Below are 20986 nucleotides of genomic sequence, written 5' to 3'. Positions count from 1 at the left end.
ATAATCAACATTTGCATTATATTAATTTGAGTTGGGTTATATATATATATATATATATATATATATATATATTATATTAATTCAGGTTGGATTGAGTTGATCCAAAATTTTCAACCTCCAACCTGACACCCAACCCAGCAAAAAAAATTCAAAATTTTCAACTCAATCCACCCATATAACATGGGTTGGGTAGTTTAGGTTATTTGGTTACTAAAGTTATTTTATACTCCTAATTATCGTTATATTTGCAACTATCCGAAGAAAATTTCGAGATTGGGCTTGGGCCAAAGAATGAGAGTATAAAGATCTAGAAATTGGGGTTGGGCCTAAAGAACGAGAGTATAAAAATGTGGAAAAGAACAAAACTGAGGTTGAAGAGACAAGAAGAAGGAAGAGACACACAAAACGCACACAAGCACAGAGCAAGAACCCGAATTTCATAGAGAAAAACTGGAAGAAGAGTGGGGGAGAGACGATTATTTAAGTTCCCTCTAAAAATTTTTCACTTTTTCCCGCCGCACTTTCCCTCTCTCTCTCTCTCTCTCTCTTTCTCTCTCTCTCTCTCTCTCACTCTTCATGCCCTTGCACTTCCCTTTTCCATTTCATACACCCGGTATGTTCTTACCTTCTTCTCTTTCCTCTTCGTTTCAATTCTAGGGTTTTCCCTCTCATTTCCATGTAAACCCCCTTTCATCTTTCTTTCATTTCTTTCTGTTATCTATCGCCATTTGCAGTTTCTGTTTCTGGGTTGGTTTTATTTTTGTTTAATATCTTTGTTATTTCTTGTGGTTTTCTCACTTGGGGTTTTGTTTACTGCTTAATTTTGTAGATGTTGGATGTTGTATGTTGTATGTTGCATGTTTTGCTTGTTCTCAGATCGTGTCTTGGTTTAATTGCTATGGTTTTGGATGATCATCATATGACTTGCACACATATAGGCAGATCAGTTGGGGATTGATACCTAAGAATTTTACGATGCTGGGGCTGTGTGTAATTGTGCTTTTTTTACTTTTTTGAATTTTGACTGGCACACACCATTTGCTAGTACGTTAATAGTCTGATGGTTATTATTTTACAAAATTGATCTAGTGGATAGTGAGTTTCTTCATCGTAAAGGAAGTTGTTATTTTCTAAGCTGGCAAATGGTGTATCTACTAAAAGGGGAAAATAGTCAGTTTATACCTTCTAAACTTTGTGGGTTGAATCAATTAAAACCCTAAAGTTTTGAAAGGGGATCAATCGGTTTAGATTCTTTAATAGGATTTCATTTTAAAATCTTCATTGCATATTTTGTATACAAGAGTTTTTTTAATATAGGGATTTTGTTGTAATCAAATTGACGGTAGTTGTTTTCATTTATATGAGTTGGTTTCACGTCTCTCTCCTTCCTCTATTTTTATCATACTTATTTAGAAAGAATGGCACGAAATTTTTTTAGAGGCATTTTGGTACAGTTTTCGGAGGTCGATTGGCGAGAGTTTAAGGAAAATTTTTTCTCTATTGTATTCACTATTTTCAGAATGTAAAATGTATTGTTTAAACAACTTCAACGACGTGCAACTTACTTTAGAGGAAACTAGGGATTTGAATTTAAATTAAATAGAGAAAAAAGGACTTCTTAAACAAAGAATAATTGGTTTTTCACACCATTCTATTTGGTTTATGTATTTGAGCATTAAAATAAGGCTAATAGTGAGAAAGGTAAGAGTAAAGTGCTATTTAATGATGGTAGTTTCAAACTTTGAGTCCCTCTTGTAGAGTTTGATTACTTTTGTTGAATTATATATGTGCGAATGTGTACACCATGTACATTCTTTTCATTTTTCTCAATCAGAACTTGGATACTTATCATACAATAAGGTATATAAAATAATTTGGTGCACTTGTTGAAAGTGGGATTTTCAAAACACAGGACACACTGAAGTACAATAACCCTCTCCCTCTGGGGCTTAAGCACAAAGGTCCAAAAATCGCAAGGGCTTTCTTTTGTTTGAATGTAGAATGGAAGAATGTAGATAATTCTTTTTAATATGAAAGAAATATAGTATTATCAACTATGATTCATGAAATGTTATATGTATAAGAGTTTCCTTGAAGACAAGTGAAGTGTTTTTTTTTTTAAAGAAATTTGCTGATTTCTCAGGGAAGAAACACATAAGCCTTGAATTTATCCTTTATTTTCTCTTGCATACTTTCCCTCACTCACTTAAGTACTCACTTCTTTTTTCTTTGTATTGTTGTTCTTAGAGGGCTATTATTCCTTCTTTAAAATTTTTGATAATTTGTACGGATTCACTATTTTCTTATTCTTAGTTATAGCCAGAACGTCCTCACTTCATTCTCTTTAATTCTTAAGCTGGTAATGTTTTGTGTACTAGTTATTTTTTACTTATTTATCTTTATAAATAACCAAGCTTCCATTGGGAAAAAGAAAATAATTAATACAAGGGCATAGAAAAGAGAGCCTACAAAATAAAGAGTCCCACAAAATGAGACCAACTAAGAGCCTCCAATCAGAAGATGAAAAGGATAATGCTTATGATTGTTTGGGAGTTTGAATTTCGTTTTTTGCTTGTATTTCTATTTTCTCCTTCTTGCTCTTTTATTTTCCATTCATCTGCTAGTTCTGATATTTTTTTTCCCTTTTCTTGATATTGATATTTGAATTGTACTTGCAGACATTAATTTCAAGGATTAGGATTCTTTGCACTCCTGGATGTTGTAGCTTCAACCCCTTTGTTTAAGATGCGACGTTCATGCTCCATTTGCTTATTTAACTGACGTGCTTCAATTTATTTCAGCCTGTTCAATTGTTATGTTGGTAAGATTCTCCCTGTTCAAAGCTTGAATTTTTGTCTGCATTTCAAATCATGAAGTAGATATTACACCTTATTCTTAGAAAGTCCCAAAGTTTTCTTACTACAAGTGTACTTGCTTACGTTAATGCAGATTGAGACTATGGACTTTCGTTGCTGATGGACAGTCAGCAGCATGAGTAGAAAAATCCATTCTTCCTGTGTCTTCTGTGTTTGACATTTTAAGTGGTTGATGCTTGAACGTGGTAGTAATGGAGTGCAACAAGGAGGAGGCCATCAAGGCTATGAAAATTGCTGAAAAGAAGCTGGAAATCAGTGATTTTAATGGGGCAAGGAAGATGGCTCAGACAGCACAAAGACTCTTTCCTACGCTTGACAATATTACTCAATTGCTAACAGTATGTGAGATTCACTGCTCAGCACAGAATAGAATGTATGGAGCCGAAAATGATTGGTATGGGATTCTTCAAATTGAACAATCAGCAGACGAAACAATTATTAAAAAGCAATACAGGAAGCTTGCACTGTTACTCCACCCAGATAAGAACAAGTTTGCTGGTGCGGAAGCTGCTTTCAAACTTGTTGGTGAAGCCAACAGACTCCTTTCTGATCAGTCAAAACGAAAGTTATATGATTTGAAGTATGCAGCTGCAAGAAGAAATATTGCAGCTGCCAAGTCATCTCATGATCAGCAGAATGGATACACAGCTGTAAACAAGCAAGAGAGAGGAACTGCAAATGGTTACTCAAGTGGTTCTTTCTCACATTACCCTGGAGGGAGTTCTTTTAAGCCACCACAACCACCACCACAGCAGGCTTTTTGGACTTGCTGCCCATTTTGTAATGTGAGGTACCAGTACCTCAAATGTTATCTTAGTAAAATGTTGCGCTGCCAGAATTGTGGTAGAGGATTTATCTCGCATGATTTGAATAACCAAACTATGCCTCCAACATTTCACCAAATGCACGTTCCTCAGAAAAAAGTTGCTCCTGAATCAGGACCCTCAAAACCTGCTGCAGAAAATAAGCAAGGTTCTGATAAGAAATCCCAGGATAGATCTGCTGGGGTTGATTTGAATGCTAAAGCAGGAAAAAAACAGAAGGGGCAGGGAAGTAATGCTAAGCCCAAAGTAGATGCAGAGAAGACTGGGAAAGAAAAGGCCAAGTCTGATGCAGCTAGAAGCACGGAAAAAGTTGCTTCCAAGAGTCAAAATAGGAAGAGACAACGGAAATCTGCTACTGCACATGGTAACAATTTGGAATATGACGAAGTTGAAGATGACGATGTATCTGAGAAGGATGGCCTGAGTAGAGACAATAGTCAAAGGAGATCTACAAGGAACAAAAAACATGTTTCATACAGGAAATATTTAAGTGAAGATGATGACAGTTTACAGAGTCCAAAGAAGTCCAGTGGCACTGCATCTACGGACTTGAAAGAGGAGATGAAAGATGCAATTTTAAATGTTGAAACATCTGCCAAGGGCATCAAACAGGAAGTACTGCCTCCCCATCCACAAGACTCGCCCAACAGAAAACCCAAATGTGAGGAAGTAGTGAGAGAAGGGAAAAACAGGTCAGATAAAAACGATAAAAAATCCAAAACTGAGGTTGTTGATACAGAGGAAAATGGCGTGCAAGCAGTACATGTTTTGGTGTGTGCTGATCCTGAGTTTAGCGATTTTGATAAGGATAAAGGGACAGATTGTTTTGCAGTCAATCAGGTATGGGCTATTTATGATACTGTTGATGGCATGCCAAGATTTTATGCCCGCATTAGAAAGGTGTTCTCCCCTGAATTCAAGCTCCAGATTACCTGGTTTGAACCACATCCTGATGACAAAGATGAAATCAAATGGTGTGATGCAGAATTGCCGATAGCTTGTGGCAAATATACACTAGGAGGATCTGAGCTAACTGCTGATCTTCCCATGTTCTCTCATATGGTACATTGCCCCAAGCAGGGGGCATCAAAGAATTCTTACTTTATGTATCCTAGGAAAGGAGAAACTTGGGCTCTTTTCAAGGACTGGGATATTAGATGGAGCTTTGAACCTGAAAAACATGTAGCTTTTGAATATGAGTTTGTTGAGATCTTGTCAGATTATGTCGAAGGTGTCGGTATATCGGTTGCTTTCATGGACAAGGTCAAAGGTTTTGTCTGCTTGTTTCATACTACTGAGAAGCATAGGCAAAACTCCTTTAAGATTCCACCTAATGAGTTGTACAGATTTTCTCATCAAATTCCTTCGGTTAGAATGACAGGAAAGGAAAGAAAAGATGTTCCAAAAGGATCATTTGAATTAGATCCTGCTGCTCTTCCCCCTAATATTAATGAACATGTTGATCTTAATAATGTCAAAGAGGAGACTATCGATGCTCCTGCTGCTTCTGGAAGAACTGACCCATCTCATGGTTTTAAATCCCCTAAAGAGAAAGTGGAAGTGATTGATCTTGATAATAATGAGGCTGCAAAAATTCAGAAAAGTGACCTAAAGAAGAGTCATCCAAATAGTGAGGTCCCAACTACTCTACGAAAATCTCCAAGAAAGTTAAACCCAAACCCGACTGAAAACGACGCTCAGTTAGATAAGTTTGTGCCAGAAGATAATAGAAGTAGAGATGGAAGTCGAAATGGCCTATCAACACGCAAGGAAAGCAGTACTATTCATCAAAATGGAGGAACGAACACTCCAAAGAAACATGGTGAGAGTAGTGGTTTGAGAGGAACAACATGCCTTGGAATTAGAAAATCACCTAGAGATTTGAGCAAGAAAAATGCAGGTTAACGTATGGAAGATATGGAGAGCAGGCAATCTGAATCTTGGAAGTTGAAATCAAATTTTGGTTTACAGAATGGGAAGTATTCATCTCAGTGTAAAATGAGAACAGCCCCAGTTGATTTCTTATCTTTCTCTTTTCACTTTGTTCTAGAAAACTTTGGAGCGCTGTTCCATGCTCTTTTTCAGGAAGCCATCTATCTACAAGTTCCATAAAAGTTGCTAGCTGAGGGAAACTTTTTGTTCAACCTCTAATATTGGAGGTAGATGAAAGAGGTCGGTAGGCATCTTCTAGTAGATTAATGCTATGATCAAATGGGAAGCAAGAAGATGAATGAGGCTGTTTGGGAGCTTAATTTCTTGGTTCTAATTTGAAAATTGATCTGCAAAAGCAGAAATTGTAAATTTGATTTTCCAACATTTTAGTGTAGGAGTAGAGGAGTCATAGAGAGAATTTCATCTGCCCTGTTGGCATTTGGAAAAGGGTTACTATTTTGCTGATTCTGGATGAAAATGTTCATGTATGGAGAGGAGAGAAGATGGAGTGCCTTTTTACATGTAACCACTAAATTCACCTGAGTTCTGATCTTCCCATGTTTACCCACGTCTGTTTTACTTTTCTTTTTGTTTTTTGTTTTTTGTTTTCTTAAAGTTGCTTTCAGTTTGGACTTTCTTCAGAGTTCAGCATAACTTTCAAAAGATCAGCTAGAGTTTACAAATTGAACAAATTTAGACCGTGTTATCCTAGTTTGGGCATTCCCTAAAGTCTCTGACCTTTTTCATGCCATTATAGTTTTGGCATCTTATTAGGATTGTTTGATGTCCTTTTATTTGAAACGATGATTTCTAGATATTATTTTTTCCCCAACTTCGTGCTTCATGTTTAAGAGCTTTTGGAGAGTTGGTCGTGGTGGCATTTGGTTGCTTATCTTCTTCCTAAGAAAAAGGAAAGAAAGGAATTTATAGTTTGATCTAATACTTTGTTATTCATGTGGGAAAAATTATTTTATGTTCACTTCAAGTGAGTAATCGCATCAATTTAAATTTCAAAGTGGGGTTGAAAAGTAGAAAAAGATGTGTTTCAGATGTCTAGTGTTCATGATAGAGCCTTGCAAGTCATGTTTGGTGATGCTCTTCTCCTCGACTCTTTAAAGTTTGAATTCCAACATCTCCTAGAATTCCATCATTCAAAGAAGATGTCTTTTTTCCTCTATATTTTTTACAAAAATGTTGATCTTTTCTAAATAAAAAAGTATGCATTCTTGGTTAAATTTATAAAACACAGACAAGTTTTTAATAACTACTTTCTTATTCTTATTTTTAGTTTTCAAAATTTTGAAAACATGATCAGAAAATAAATAATAAACAAAGAAACTCTGAGGTGGAACATTAGTTTATAACCTTAATTTTAGAAGGCCAAAAACTAAATTCTAACACTATTCCGTGAAAAAGTGATGTGGCTTAACCTACGTAAGAAGAGCAGAAAAGTATTGATGGTAAGTCATTCGAGATCATAGCGGCATGATTATTTGAGGAAGTTGCAAGTATTTAGAGTTCTTTGTTCCATGCTCATGGATATTGGAGATGATGCATTGAAGTCATGTTTGCCATTTATCCCTATGTCCTTTTTAGTTGATCACTTAGATTGTTAAGCGTTAGTCGATTAAATCATGAGGATGTAAATCTTCTAGGCTTAATTCATTTGAACTAAGGCCAGAATGGAACATTTTACTATTTCAAACCCAATAATAATAATAATAGTAGTAGTAGTAGTAAGAGGGAACTTTTTTATTGGGATTCTTCAAAAATGGAAATGGGTGCATTTCGAAAATCAGTCCAAAACAAGTACTAAATTACGTCAAAGGTCAGGAAGATGAATACTATTCTCTATAACGTCAATACAATTTCCTACCGATTTTCCGGATGACATAGCATCAGCAAGCTTAGTTCTTGCACTTTCATGGCGTCGCAATATCAAAACAGTGTTTAAAACTGCCCATCTTACTTGAGAATCTGCCTTCTTTTGTGTAAACCCTAGCCCTTTCAACAACACATCCAACTGCATCCAACAAATTAACGTCAAACCAAAAGGCTTCGGTTTAGTTTGGTTCGGTTTTGGCTTTCGAACAGCCATTTTGTTGACCCAAGACTAAATATATGAAAGGTTTTTTCTTTATCTTTCTTCAAATAAAAAAAAAAATCACGAAATAAGAAACAATAACGTTACCTAACGTTTCTTTCTAAATCTACCTTTTTGATGACACCGATTTGATGATTCTTTTCGTTGGTGAAAACAACTAATAAAAGCCATTGAAATCCAACCGATAAATGATAGAAAACAAACCTTGTTGATATCGGCAAGACCTCCCTCAGCACATCCATATAGAAGATACTCGGTAGCCACCCCAGCAAGTGCTATGCATGAAAATCTGTTCAACATCTGATCAACAAACAAATAACACCAAAGATAATCTCCATAAGGAAAAAAAATCTCACTTTGGTACTTAAACTTATGAGTTTTATTCGATTTTCAGCTCTAAACAATCGAAACATTGTAATATTGTCCTTGCAGATAAGGGAGTTTCAGTATCTAATCAACTAATGGTTGGTAGTGGTCGTTGCTGGGGTCGTCAGAGTTGATCGTCGGCCACTTGTAGATTTCAATATTTTAATATCCACTCTTTACTAATGTTTTGTTTTCACAATTTGATCATAAAATTCAAAAAACAGAAAAATAAAAACACAAAAGAGAAAAGCAGGAAGGTTTTAAGTGGAAAATGTACCGTTGCCGAGACTTTTCCTGCATTGACCTGTGGGGAACAGGGAAGGTAGTTATTAACCAAAAGACAATGATCTCAAACTTCAACTAAAATTAGTTAACTATCAAATTAAACTTACTTCTTCAAGAAATTCAAAATCAACAAAAGCAGTGCCGGCCTGAAGATTGAGAGACCCTTCCTTTTGAAACGCTTCAAAACTTGACGTCGTGTAGCCTTTCGGAAGAACTCCGAGCAAGTAGGCAATCAAGAAATGCCCTGCTTCATGCTGTTAATTTTCATTGACTATTAGATCATGTTATCTTCAAATATATGAAGAAGGGATCATAAAATGCAGCAATAGATTGAGAGAGAATTTTACTTGAATAACTCTGTTGTGGTACTTCTTACTAAAAGTATGACCAATTGTATCAAGAACCAAACTTCCAACTCCCCCATTCAAAGCCACCTATGGCATAAAAGAAAAAGTCGAAACTTTATAACTTATTAGAGCATCATGCTTAGTAACTAAATTATCAAAGACACGGCCTAAAGTCTCTCATTAGTTAGATAAAAAGAATGACACTCAAGTCCAACTCCGTTTGTAAGGCCTTCAAATTTTAACTTCTAGTGAGTATACCAAAAACTCTTGATGCTTCTTGAGTTCGAGCCTTAGAACTTTATTTACAAGAACGTTTAGAGTTTCTTATGATGTCTTTTTCAGTGTCAACGTCTTTTTGCATCGATAGAGAGTAAAAACCTCGCCGTGATAAGGGACCAAAGCTTTGACTCACAGTTGTAAAAGAAAAAGGAAAAATCATAGATACACAGGTGAGTGGCGATATCTCAAATGAGGCATTCAAATATTACAAAAGCAAAGTCACAAACGTTTATTATGCACATACCATTTGTAGAGATATGTGGAGATTGACCGTCCCTAATAATTATATAACTATACTCAAAGCATAGTATAACAACAATCGTATGATACTTACCGAATCGAGGGTCCAAAGAAATAGAAATCCAAGAGAAAGGTAGAAGATTTGTTGGGTAGTAAATTCAAAGAGATTCCAAGCAGAAACAGCAAGCAAACCAGCAGCAAGTTGAATATATCTTTCAATTGAACCAAGAGTTGAATCCAACGGCGATAAAAGAGATGAAGTTTCAATTCCATTTAGCTTCAGCTCTTCCAATGTATAAAGTCTTTGAGGAATCTGCATAATAACATCTCTCCTTCAATATCATAATTAATCTTGCAAATGGAAGTGCTAACAGCTTGCGGTTTCCTGTAAGATTATGCTTTGTTTCTTCCCAATTTTGGAACTACAATCTCGTTGAAGCATTTCAACAAACAGATTGAAAGCAATCAAAACAACAAGAATGAAACTGCTAGCAATTCCGATCAAAATCTTTGTAATTACTGACCTGACGAGCGGCGCCGAAGCATCGAACGCCGTCGAGCTTCCCCTGAGATTCCTTGAGGAGGAAGAGAGCCGCTCGATCATCACCTTTGGCTAACTCTTTATCAATTTGCTCTAGCACTTGCCGCCGCCGGAGACCAACCTCCGATGAACAGTTCCAGATTCCGGCCGCTCGAAAACACGGACGGTAACGTAAAACTGCATACTGCATTGAAAAATTCCGATTCAAAGCAATCTCACGGGAAGGAGAATATATTGTAAGAAATTGCAAGAAATTTTCGACCTCACACTCACAGCTATGGATAATTCGTGAATGATTTGGAAATTCCAGTAGCTGAATATAAAAACGACGTCGTAAACTCTCGAAAATCATCTCGTGGTTGTGGATTAACCCTTCTTCTTCTTTTCTTTCTCGAGAAACGCCAAATGAGAGAGTTATGTGATGTGTGATGTTCCTCACTGCTGCTGTTTACGATTTCACTTTCGACCTAGAGTTTCACCGGAGGGTTCCGGTGACCGGATACGTCGTTTCTTCAGCGGAACGACGTCGTGCATTGAAGCTTGTGGATCGAGCACTCTCAAAGCGGCAATACAAATCAGCTGTTTCATTGGTTAAGCAATTGCAAGGAAAACCATATGGACTTCGTGGTTTTGGCGCTGCCAAACAGGTCATCTTACTCTCTTTCTCTTTGTATATTTCGAGTTGGAAAGATTCTTCTGCCAAAACATCCATTGATCAGTAACCCTTGTCTTTGAAATCTTGTTCAAAATGGTGTAGATAATCAAGAGGCGTTTAGAACTGGATGAATCTGAGGTCAATGGGATGGATATGTTATCCCTTCAACCATTAGTGGATTCGATTCTGGATTCAGTTCAACAATGTCTTCAGATATCTTTCCTTGAGGAGGTACATTCACTGTTTGAGATTTTCTCTACTTTTGATGTTATTGATGACAAATCCATTTGTGTTTCAAGAACAACATTCTCTGTTTGTTCTTATACAGATTCTCTCTGCTGAAAAGCCAGAGAGTTCAATGGCTGAAGGTAGACATTCTTCAAGATGTGAAGAACAAGAACACTTCATTTGTGCTCAAGTAAAGTGATCTAATTCTATAATTGTTGATTCATTCATGGTTGTTTCTACCATTGATACTGAGTTTGGGAGTTGGGATTATGCATGTTTTTGTAGCATGAAGCTGGGCATTTTCTTGTTGGATATTTGATGGGTGTTCTTCCAAAAGAATATCAAGTGCCAAGCGTTCAAGCTTTGAGCCAAAACAGATTTGCTGAAGGAAAAGTTTCATTTGTTGGCTTTGAATTTCTTGGGGAAGTAAGATCCTTTTTCACACTCTGCTGCTTATATCAGATACTTTCTTCAAGATTGAAATTTGGTTTCTTTCACGAAGTTGCTTGCATCTTTCTATCTATATTTGGTCTTCTACTTAATCAACTTCTTGTGTTTTGCCCAACTGTTTCAAGTTCGACAAAAAGAAGCACCCTTTCGAGAGAAAAGGACCGTCTAAAGAATAGTTACAAAAGATCTTTGAAAACAAAACTCATAAAGATACATGAAAATGGACATTAAACCAAATATCCAAATGACCCCTTTCCAAACCCCTAAACACCCTTCTCTTTCGCTCCCCCCACAAGACCCAGAAAATCGTGCTTCCTCTGCAAGCCATAAACAATCGACAACGTTAAGATAGATTATTAGAGGTGATCATCGGTTGGTAGAAGTCCATCTTTTTTTACAAAACCACCGACGAACCGACCATAGTCGGTTTAGTAAATGTCCAGACCGACCTTAACGTCGATGACTAAGGGTCGGTCAGCCAGTCGATTTTCGTTGGCTCGGATTGATTTAACACTTAGATAGACTTTTTGAAAATTATCGATTTGAAACTTTTCGAAACCGACATCGACCAACTAACTTTGATTTGCTTGAACGGTTCAGTTTTTCGATTTATCATGCTTATCTCGACCAGTTTTTGTTGGCTCTGATCGACTTAACACTTGGATAAACTTTTTGGAAATTATCGATTTGAAACTTTTTGAAACCAACATCGACTGGCCGACTTTGATTTGCTCGATCAGCTCGGTTTTTTTATTTATCGTGCTCATCCCTATAGATTATCGGTGTTTGTTTAGAACTGAATCTTGCAATTTCTTCTGCTCCTACACAATTGTTTAAATATAACACATTGCAAAAGACTCTACAGATATAACAAATTTTAGACACTAACTCTCATAATCTATTATTGATAAAGTTTATCACTGTGCGGAGTGTAAGGTGTAATCAACAACTATGGAAATTTATATGGATTTAGTTTTTACTTTTTATCCCTTAATGTCAGATTGATTCAGTAAAGATTTTGGGGCAAAATGCTGATATCAAAAAGTTTAATAAGAGAGTAAGATCTCTGTCTATTATATGATTTAATGTTATTTCTTGTTATTGTACGAACAATACCAAATTACCAAATTTAATCTATTCTGTATCATTCAGGCAAATAAAGGCACCATTTCCTCGAAGGTAACGTCTTCTATGACTTTCTCAATACAACTTCGATCCGAATTGTTTGCTAGAAAATTCGGATTCTATTTTATGTTTTCAAATTAACTCACTTCAGTGATCTAGATTTTATTTCTTAAAATTGTTTTCGAATTATGTGATCTAAACTGAGAAAATTTAGAAAACAATTTTTTTTTTTTAATTTTACATTTTAAAAAACAAATATGATAGAACCATTTAGAAATACGATATGTTATGCTATAAACTCTGTTTATTTTTTAATATAATATGTATTATTTAATATATTATATAATAATACAAAATAATAATAATAATAATAATATAGATTTTTAGGTTAAATCCTATGGTTTTAAAAAGATATAATTTAATCCTTTTGGTTTGACAAAATTTTTAAAAAAATAGTCTTGTTCATAAAACTATTTATAAAAGTTGTCAAATCATCAAGACTATATATCAAATTTTATCAAATTATAGGCCAAACTCTAACTTTCTCTAAATAATAAAGACTCAAATTGCAATTTAACCAAATTTTTAGATATAAATTATATCTTAAATAAATTAACAATAGCTTATTATTAACTAAATTTTAATGGATGAGTAAGACTAGTTAGTTTTATCATCTATAAATATCCTTAGTACAAAATAAATTTAAAAATTTATTTTAAACTAGAACCCAATTTTTTAATCCGTCACTAAATACATATATGAAAATATAAAATACAATCATGTTTTCATTGAATCTTTTGTTTTCTAATTTATGTTTTTAGATTTTCTACAAATAGGCGCTAAGCCATTGAAAGCAGGGATTAAAATATCGATATTGAGATATTAATTTTGCAAATATATCGATGGATATTTTAAAATATTGATATCAACAGATATTTACGAACGTCACAAAATTTATTTAGATTAATAATTAAGTTGAGTTATGAATATACCTATTAATATTTTTATTCAGACTAAAATATTTTTATTCGGACTAAATATTTAGATTTTGTTATTTTTCTTTTGCTCCAGACTTTGAACCAGTTTTCATGTGTAACATTGGGAGGTTTAGTGGCTGAACTTTTAGTTGCTGGGAATTCCGATGGACATCTAGCGGATATTCTTAAGGTATAAGGCAGATGGGTTTAATTTACCTCTTTTATTTGTTTAATTTTAGTCGTTTTGAAATAAATTGAAGTGTTTGAGGATGAAAGGTTTTGAAACACATGACAGTTCGGCTTTTCTTTTTCACTTTTTGATGTTATTTGCAACAGCTGTGGAGTGTTCTTACCTGGTTTGGCCTTCCAAAGTCTGAAGCTGATCTTCATTTAAGATGGGCTGCGACAAACACAGCATTCATAATGTCACGGCATTGTGAAACAAGATTGAGACTCGCAGAGGCCATGACGCTTGCAAAACCAATCGGCCTCTGTATTGACACCATTGAAAACTGTTTGGAGGGAGCAATAATATGAGGTGCATATATGGTTTTCTAGAATCAAATGTAGTTGAGTGAAGCAAAGATACGACGGATGCGCACAAAGTGGTTCAGACCATTCAGAAAAGATGCAGCAAGGTTGATAATTGATGATAAGCATTGTACTTTTAAGATTCAACCTGTGCTTATCATAGTAAATATACGTGAATTTTATTTGAATGGTAACGGCTCATATCCATATTTCTATCCTAATAACAATCTGATCATATTGTTATATTGATAAATGATAACAATAAGACAGTAGGGAAATTCTCTACCCAAAATCCTTTGCCAAACTTTTCACAAAAACCTAATCTCTTTCCATAAATTTGGGAACTTTGAAATTCAAAAGGAGAAAAAAAAAGTTCTCCTTAGATACCATGAATAATACAAAGACAACTTTATCATACATATACACGAGACCTTTGAGCAAGTCCTTTTTGTACATCTCATCATTGAATATTTATCCAAAAAAAAGTTGCATATCAAGAAAATGTAAGTCGACAACAAAACTAGAAATTCCTCCGTAGTTAAATCTTCTTCTAAATCAATTTTATCAAACAATCTCATTTGCTTAACTTGAATTCATAAAGGGGCTTCTGATTCTTTATATTCAAACCTCTCCTATCTCATTACTACTAGGTCCATGGAGCTGGACTAACCTATTCGAGAGCAAAGAGTTTCTAGTTTTTATGACTAACAATGATATAATTATTTGAATCTAAAAGAATAACATGCAAGCAACTAGCAATGATATAATTAATTATTTGAATCTAAAAGAATAAAATGGAGCTTTCGACCATTTTGGGCTGAGAGGATGGGTGTGGGGAAAGTAACAGCAATGCACAACCTGTGACCAAAATTCATTCAACGTGTTTGAACTATCTTCTCGGTTCCCAAAAAGAAAACCACTATTCCTCCTTCTCTTCCCTCTAATTCTGTGTGGTGTATCTCCCTACATCTTGGCCGATAGAGTTTGAAATAAAATCTCAAATTAGAACTAATGAGCAAAGTTTAAACCTTCTAGATTATGAAGTATATAACATATGGACTAAAATAAGACTGGAGAGAAAAAAAGATAAAATTCAAAGGTTCAAAACTACCAAAGAAAGTGCCATATATAAATACTCATTCCAAAAAACAAAACAAAAATCATTCATTCAACACTTCCCTGTCAAAGTGTTGTGAAGAGAATTGAAACTGAAGGACTCAATCTGATGAAACCACATGCCTTCCTTGATTTCAAAATCTTGATCGGTCAATATCTCCATCTGCTGAGTCTTGGGGTCATACACTATTAACAGGATTCCAGCACAAAGACACAAAATGCTCCCATCTTCACAAAATTTAACGAGTTGGAGATAATATCCTATAGGGTGATGACGATGGAGAGAATGAAGGATATTTTCTGGCAAAGCAAGAACGAACTCCTTGCTCCACGAAAAATCTTCTTTCATCTTCCACACATGGTAATCGAAATCCTCGCAACAAAGAGTTAGATACAGGGTTCCATTATAGACTCCAACGTAAGGTTCATCACCCCCAAAGGGAATAGAAATTTTTTTAAATTTCTCATCATTTAAATCCAAACGGTAAACAACTCCAGTATAATCACTTAATCCACCGTTAGGAAGCTGCTTCTGACTTCCAACCCAATAGAGACCTCCATTGAAGTAAACACCATGATATTCATTGAGAAAATTAGGCACTGAGCCAATAGGGGTCCATTCACAACTTGTACCAAATGCAAAAATGTCAACAATAAATTCATTATGTGCAAAGTGGGTTCTTGCTAATTTGTACTGATTTGTTTTAGGACTAAACCCTAGTCCATAACAGTAGTTTGGAACCTTATCTCCTTTCAATCTCAAGTTGGGATGTTTGAAGTACTCATTAGTAATGGGATTCAATACACAAACAACGTCACGTCTTTGTCCTCGCCTTCTTCTTTTAGTGATAAGAAGAGAAATGAGTCCGGAACAGGAATTAATAATTGTGATTCTAGAAGAAGCGGAGCAAAAATCAGGGTGAAAAGCGAATGAGGCAACAATACTCATTCCTTCCACATGTTGAGGATCGAATTCCACACAATGGAGATTGCGATGACGAGAGGAATAAAAACGGGCAAAGAAGAGATGGTAAATGGAGGTTGAAGGATCGAACTTACAAGATGAAATGAGGTTGTTCCATGTTCTAGAGACGAGCCTGCAAGTGGGTAAATTGAAGAAGGGGATTTTGGAGAAGATTTGCTGAAGAATATCGGGTGGAAGCTCGTAACTTTTGTTGATAATATTGGTCTTCGGCTTCTCCATTCTCGACCACAGGGAGAAACGCCGTCGATGAATCCAATTCCACCAAATGTGTCTGCTCGCCGCCTTAGGGAGAAATCTCCATATTTATACAACTCCTCTAGAAACTAGAGGACCCAACTGATGTGATCAACTTCCTCCAAAACCACACACCAAGCTCTCGATGTTAGGGTGGAGGGCAAGACTTGGCATGGGCTTGGGTTGGTTTTCAATTAAATTGCCAACTAAACCGATTAGGGTTAGGTTTAGTGAATCTTCAAACCAATTTTGATTGATTTGGTTGGCTGATTTTCTTGGTTTTATTATTTGATTTTATTAAAATTTGTCGCTTACTAAATTTCATGACTTCATTTCTATTGGTCGACTCGATTTTTGGTCAGTTGTATTCATCTAACCAATTTAGGCAAAACCAAGGTGTGAAAGAACAAAAAAGTGAATGAACGAGAGTGTAGATGAGAGCGAGAGAGGTTGTTGAAATGTTGAGAATATGACATTAGAAAAACTAAAATGACTCACCTCCTTAATCTTTGTAAGATATAGAGATGTCACACATCTCATTATCAGTTGATTTTGAGATGTATGGAACCTCTTATTATTAGATATGGCATCATATCCATACACAACTCAAACGAGTATTCGGTCCAATAAAAAAAAATAGAGATTCAACTAAGATTGGTGTGCCCAAATAAACACCATCTTGAGAGGGCATGTTGAGAAGTTGAGAATCTCACATTGGAACATAGTCATGCATCATTTAAAAATACACTTATAATTAGTATATGAATGAAAATGGTTACACATTGATTAAAAAATATGGTTGATATTTTCAAGATTGCATTAATATTGATGTTAAATCCCATTCCTCGGCTCATATTATGTGGAAATGCCAAGTTGCAAATGATATATGATTTCGGTTTCTTGATACCAATGTTGATTTCTTTTTGCGATAATATATCAAGATGATATAATTTAGACCATTGGCGATGGATCATTGAGCACAATCCTACCAAGAAGCTATATAAGATAGTGATTATTGCATGTGGCAATTTTGGGAGGATATGAATGTATTTTTTTAGTATAACAATTGTGGAGTTGAGGGATTGAACCCCTCGCTTATAGAATGAAAGATTCTGTCGGTTGTCATTGAGCTAAATTAACTTCGACAGGTTGAAAAACGTTGTTGCTTCATAGCATTTCAATTGACTTTGACATGATTGGCGATCGGTGCCTCAATTGAAAAATATATCTACGACAAAGATTATGCTTTATTACAACCCGTAAGGAAAAGTGGTCATTGTGAAGCACATTGTTCATGTCATGCCAATCAAAACGAGGGTCGCTCTAGTAAGGTATGGGTGCTCGTAAATAACTATGGATGTGTTTGTTTGGTTGATTGAGGCTATAACCACATGGAGGTGGTTTTTTATGTTGGGTGTCTTGATCCATTAATTTGTGTAACACGTTGAATCTACCGGAGGTGGTTGACATTGAATAAGCTTTCAATTGAACTCTTTCCAATAAGCATGTATTTGATTGCCTCTTAGATTTCTTCAAGTTCTCAAAATGTGTGAATTCGACCAAAATCCCACATTTGTTAGATAAGATGATGATATTAAGTATATAAGTGAAGGCAACTATTTTCATTAGTATATACATTTTAGAATGGTACCATTTCCATTGGTATGTATCTTTTAGAATGGTACCAATACCAAAAGCAAAACTAAGAAGGTAGAGATATAACAAGCTGTTTTTATAACTTTTTTAGTTATCTCATTTTTTAAGCATTATTATACCCTTTGTTTTACTTTTGAGTATAAACAGTGACATCGAATAAATTTAGTATAGATCAAGAAGACTCGAGATCCCCTTAACTTTATGCTCGTTATATAATATACGTATATATATATATACAGCGATTAATCGACTACACACATGTCTCAACTTTTGAACGAGTGTGTACTAGAGTTAAGATCCAACCATTTAAAATTATAAGAAAAAAAATTAGGAGAAAAGATGAAAAAAATCTAAAAGAGAACTAATGAAGGGTAGCAATATTGACCTAATCTAAAAATTATGAAAATACTTCGTACCATTTGTTTTTTTGTTTAACTATTTTTGGATTTTGTTATGAAATAATCCTATTTGAAAAAAAGAAAAGAAAACCGCAAAAACGAAGGGAAAATGACGCACTCCCAAAATCCCACTTTTCCGCGTCATTCTCTTTTCATTAAAATCCCAAAATTCTCAAAAAATTTCCCGCGAATCTCAAAACATTGCCGCCACGTTGGCAATCCGTGTGATCCAACCCTAAACCAATCACATCTCTCTCTCTCATCCTATATATACCAAAACCCTCACTCGTCACCTTTCAAACTCATTCCCAAACCTTCATCGCTCTCCAAAAACCCCAAATTAGGGTTCCTAAGTTTCATTTCTTTCTCTTAAAGTCCCTCAAATTTTCCAGATTCGACGATGAGTTCCACTGGCGGTTCCACCAAAGGCGGCAGAGGAAAGCCCAAAGCCACCAAATCCGTCTCCCGATCGCACAAAGCCGGCCTCCAGTTTCCCGTTGGCAGAATCGCGAGGTTTCTCAAGGCCGGAAAATACGCCGAACGCGTCGGCGCTGGTGCTCCGGTCTACCTATCTGCTGTCCTTGAATATCTCGCTGCTGAGGTAACAAACAACGTCCTCACTGATTTTGATTGAATTATTTTTTGATCATGTTCGATGGATCCTTATTTTTTTTTTGTTTTTGATGATTTCAATTGGAATTAGGTTTTGGAGCTTGCTGGTAATGCTGCTAGAGACAACAAGAAGAATCGTATTGTGCCGAGACATATTCAGCTTGCTGTGAGAAACGATGAGGAATTGAGTAAGCTTTTGGGATCCGTAACAATTGCTAATGGCGGTGTTTTGCCTAATATTCACCAAACTCTTTTGCCTAAAAAGGTTGGTAAAGATAAGGGTGATATTGGTTCTGCATCACAAGAATTCTAGAGCTTTTAGGGTTTTTTTTTTGTAAGGTTTGTTTCATTACTAGAGATGACAATACTCTGATATGTGAAAATGGATGGATGGTTTTGCATCGATGGCATTTGCTTCTTCTTCTGTACTTTGTCATCTTGATTTTAGTTTAGATGCATATATTTTTATATCAATGTGAGGTTGTTGGTGGATTTGATTCAAGGATGATGATGACCAACTCCTTCTTACAGTTAGAAGTTAAATGAAACATGGCTCTTTTTTTTTTGCTAAAAGAATTCAATTTTGATTAAAATTTCACGAAGTTTCCGATCTTTGTTTCTTGAATTTTGTTGGGCAATTGCTATGATTCTAAATAATTTACCATTGACACAATCTAAGGTGGATGATGATGATACTGTGTAATGGCTTCGAATATGTATAGTAAGTTAAGTGTAAATATTGTAGGAACTAATATTATTAGTTCATATTGAGCGATAAGAATGACTGAAAGGCAATGCGTTTAATAGGAAAAGATGTTTAATTTCATCCTCGAGATTTTCTTATTTCGTAATTTCATGAAGGTGGTAAAGGTTATGCTTTTGTGTGGAAGATTTGTTGCAATAATGAAGTTAATTTCAAATTGACTCAGTTGGGGTAGGCCTAAACTTTTGGGGGTGTCCTATTTCAAGTCTCTTTGCTCTTTGTTTTATTTTCTCAACCTTGCTCCTACTCTCTCTTGTTCTCCTCTAGGAAGGAAAATTGAGGCAATAGTGTGCTTGTGTATATGTCATAATGGTATTAAATCTCAAAAGAAGCATGTGATAGAAATTATGATAAGGTTTCTTCCAAAAAAAAATAAAAATCCATGATTATTTTGTTAGGCCCAAACAGGGTACTATAGCAAAAGAAGTATTGGGCCACTACCACAAACATATGAGCCCATGATCCATCTATGATAGAATATAAGACAAGTTCAAAGATACCACAATAATAATGATGACAATACATCTATTTTCAATATTACAAAGATGCAAGATGTATATGTTGAAGTGATAGAAGCTGATCCATCAGTTGGATCTTGACCAAACCAAGTCATTCCACCAACCAATTGTTAGTTTCCCTCAATCGATATTGGTTTGGTCGGTTGGCTTGACTCTTTGACTTGTATTGTTCATCTTTAGTAAAATTTATTATTTGTATTTACATCTAAATCATCTAGTATCGATGATATTTTTAACTTTTATAGATATCTAAACAAAATATTTATTAAATCCTAATATCAACATCCATAAAGATGATATTTTATCATATAAATAAATATTTCCAAGCATTTTAATGAGATGGGTGAACCTCAAACTTTGTTAGAAATTTATTCTAACTTATAATAGTTACAAAAGTTAATATATTATGAAATCATGTAAGTTTGGAATTTCAATTTTAGTACTTCATAAGTTTAAGGGATCAACTTTTGTAATTGAAACATGTGATTTTTGGGATTTTAACTTTAGTTTTTATCATATGAGAGGGAGAGAGCCAAAACTTGAGGAGAAAGGAGACAAAGAAGATAGTGAAAGGAGGATGGTGAGGTGTAAACTTTTGGTCCATACATAGCAAAAAAACACAAGGGGTGAGGGGGAAAAAAAAGAAAAAGAAGAGCATGATTGATGATATTATTATTATTAGAATTCATTTTTTCTTTTTTTGAAAAAAGAAATGTATAGAAAAAAATAGAAATAATATTGATGGAAAGAGAATAAAAGTGATAAAGATCCAAAAACTGTTCCTAGTTGTTGACCTAATTGCCAATGCTGCCAAAGCCATCCCATTGGGAGGCATTCCAATAATTATGGCAGCCCCCCCCCCCCCGCCAACTCTACCCTTCACCATCCTTCTCATTTACAACATTACCCTTTTGGATTTTTGTTGGAATTGATAATTGTGTACG

The 20986-nt window shown here is 35.1% G+C and overlaps 5 protein-coding genes across 7 annotated transcripts; 3 read left to right on the top strand and 2 right to left on the bottom strand.

Moving 5' to 3' along the window:
• The first annotated feature begins 368 nt into the window (after window positions 1–368).
• On the top strand, window positions 369–6200 carry LOC103492216 (uncharacterized). The gene is made up of 3 exons (XM_008452496.3): window positions 369–613; window positions 2679–2821; window positions 2950–6200. The coding sequence occupies exon 3, from the start codon at window positions 3068–3070 to the stop codon at window positions 5603–5605; it is 2538 nt and encodes an 845-aa protein (XP_008450718.2). The 5' UTR covers window positions 369–613; window positions 2679–2821; window positions 2950–3067; the 3' UTR covers window positions 5606–6200.
• A 1163-nt stretch (window positions 6201–7363) lies between these two features.
• On the bottom strand, window positions 7364–10195 carry LOC103492217 (uncharacterized). 2 transcript variants are annotated; one of them, XM_008452500.2, is made up of 8 exons: window positions 10057–10195; window positions 9778–9978; window positions 9348–9566; window positions 8735–8821; window positions 8495–8641; window positions 8380–8406; window positions 7941–8036; window positions 7364–7655 (listed from the first exon to the last, which is right to left on the bottom strand). In XM_008452500.2, exons 1-8 carry the CDS (start codon window positions 10144–10146, stop codon window positions 7455–7457), a joined length of 1068 nt encoding a protein of 355 aa, XP_008450722.2. In that variant the 5' UTR covers window positions 10147–10195; the 3' UTR covers window positions 7364–7454. The 2 variants fall into 2 exon arrangements, with proteins under 2 accessions (XP_008450722.2, XP_008450721.2); XM_008452499.2 differs by having other exon boundaries at window positions 9778–10146.
• Window positions 10196–10222: 27 nt separating this feature from the next.
• On the top strand, window positions 10223–13948 carry LOC103492218 (uncharacterized). 2 transcript variants are annotated; one of them, XM_008452501.3, is made up of 8 exons: window positions 10223–10441; window positions 10552–10680; window positions 10778–10867; window positions 10963–11103; window positions 12128–12184; window positions 12280–12306; window positions 13324–13419; window positions 13566–13948. In XM_008452501.3, exons 1-8 carry the CDS (start codon window positions 10223–10225, stop codon window positions 13764–13766), a joined length of 960 nt encoding a protein of 319 aa, XP_008450723.2. In that variant the 3' UTR covers window positions 13767–13948. The 2 variants fall into 2 exon arrangements, with proteins under 2 accessions (XP_008450723.2, XP_050937244.1); XM_051081287.1 differs by lacking the exon at window positions 12128–12184.
• An 883-nt stretch (window positions 13949–14831) lies between these two features.
• LOC103492215 (F-box protein At3g07870-like) lies at window positions 14832–16312 on the bottom strand. The gene has a single exon (XM_008452495.3). The coding sequence runs from the start codon at window positions 16078–16080 to the stop codon at window positions 14929–14931; it is 1152 nt and encodes a 383-aa protein (XP_008450717.1). The 5' UTR covers window positions 16081–16312; the 3' UTR covers window positions 14832–14928.
• A 2120-nt stretch (window positions 16313–18432) lies between these two features.
• On the top strand, window positions 18433–19263 carry LOC103492212 (histone H2AX). The gene is made up of 2 exons (XM_008452494.3): window positions 18433–18750; window positions 18853–19263. Exons 1-2 carry the CDS (start codon window positions 18550–18552, stop codon window positions 19072–19074), a joined length of 423 nt encoding a protein of 140 aa, XP_008450716.1. The 5' UTR covers window positions 18433–18549; the 3' UTR covers window positions 19075–19263.
• Window positions 19264–20986: the final 1723 nt, after the last annotated feature.

This window comes from Cucumis melo, chromosome 2 (genome assembly GCF_025177605.1).
Source record: "Cucumis melo cultivar AY chromosome 2, USDA_Cmelo_AY_1.0, whole genome shotgun sequence".
NCBI lineage: Eukaryota > Viridiplantae > Streptophyta > Magnoliopsida > Cucurbitales > Cucurbitaceae > Cucumis > Cucumis melo.
This window is presented reverse-complemented; position numbering and strand designations above follow the sequence as displayed.

What these genes read in the sequence shown, in the direction of transcription:
- LOC103492212 (XM_008452494.3), top strand. Translation starts at nt 18,550, where the DNA reads ATGAGTTCCACTGGCGGTTCCACCAAAGGCGGCAGAGGAAAGCCCAAA. An exon ending in TTGAATATCTCGCTGCTGAG is followed by an intron (nt 18,751 to 18,852) that starts GTAACAAACAAC and finishes AATTGGAATTAG; the next exon opens with GTTTTGGAGCTTGCTGGTAA.
- LOC103492216 (XM_008452496.3), top strand. Translation starts at nt 3,068, where the DNA reads ATGGAGTGCAACAAGGAGGAGGCCATCAAGGCTATGAAAATTGCTGAA.
- LOC103492217 (XM_008452499.2), bottom strand. Translation starts at nt 10,146, where the DNA reads ATGATTTTCGAGAGTTTACGACGTCGTTTTTATATTCAGCTACTGGAA. An exon ending in GCTTCGGCGCCGCTCGTCAG is followed by an intron (nt 9,567 to 9,777) that starts GTCAGTAATTAC and finishes GTTATTATGCAG; the next exon opens with ATTCCTCAAAGACTTTATAC. An exon ending in GTCTTGCCGATATCAACAAG is followed by an intron (nt 7,656 to 7,940) that starts GTTTGTTTTCTA and finishes TGTTGGATGCAG; the next exon opens with TTGGATGTGTTGTTGAAAGG.
- LOC103492218 (XM_008452501.3), top strand. Translation starts at nt 10,223, where the DNA reads ATGTTCCTCACTGCTGCTGTTTACGATTTCACTTTCGACCTAGAGTTT. An exon ending in AACACTTCATTTGTGCTCAA is followed by an intron (nt 10,868 to 10,962) that starts GTAAAGTGATCT and finishes ATGTTTTTGTAG; the next exon opens with CATGAAGCTGGGCATTTTCT. An exon ending in TCAAAAAGTTTAATAAGAGA is followed by an intron (nt 12,185 to 12,279) that starts GTAAGATCTCTG and finishes TGTATCATTCAG; the next exon opens with GCAAATAAAGGCACCATTTC.
- LOC103492215 (XM_008452495.3), bottom strand. Translation starts at nt 16,080, where the DNA reads ATGGAGAAGCCGAAGACCAATATTATCAACAAAAGTTACGAGCTTCCA.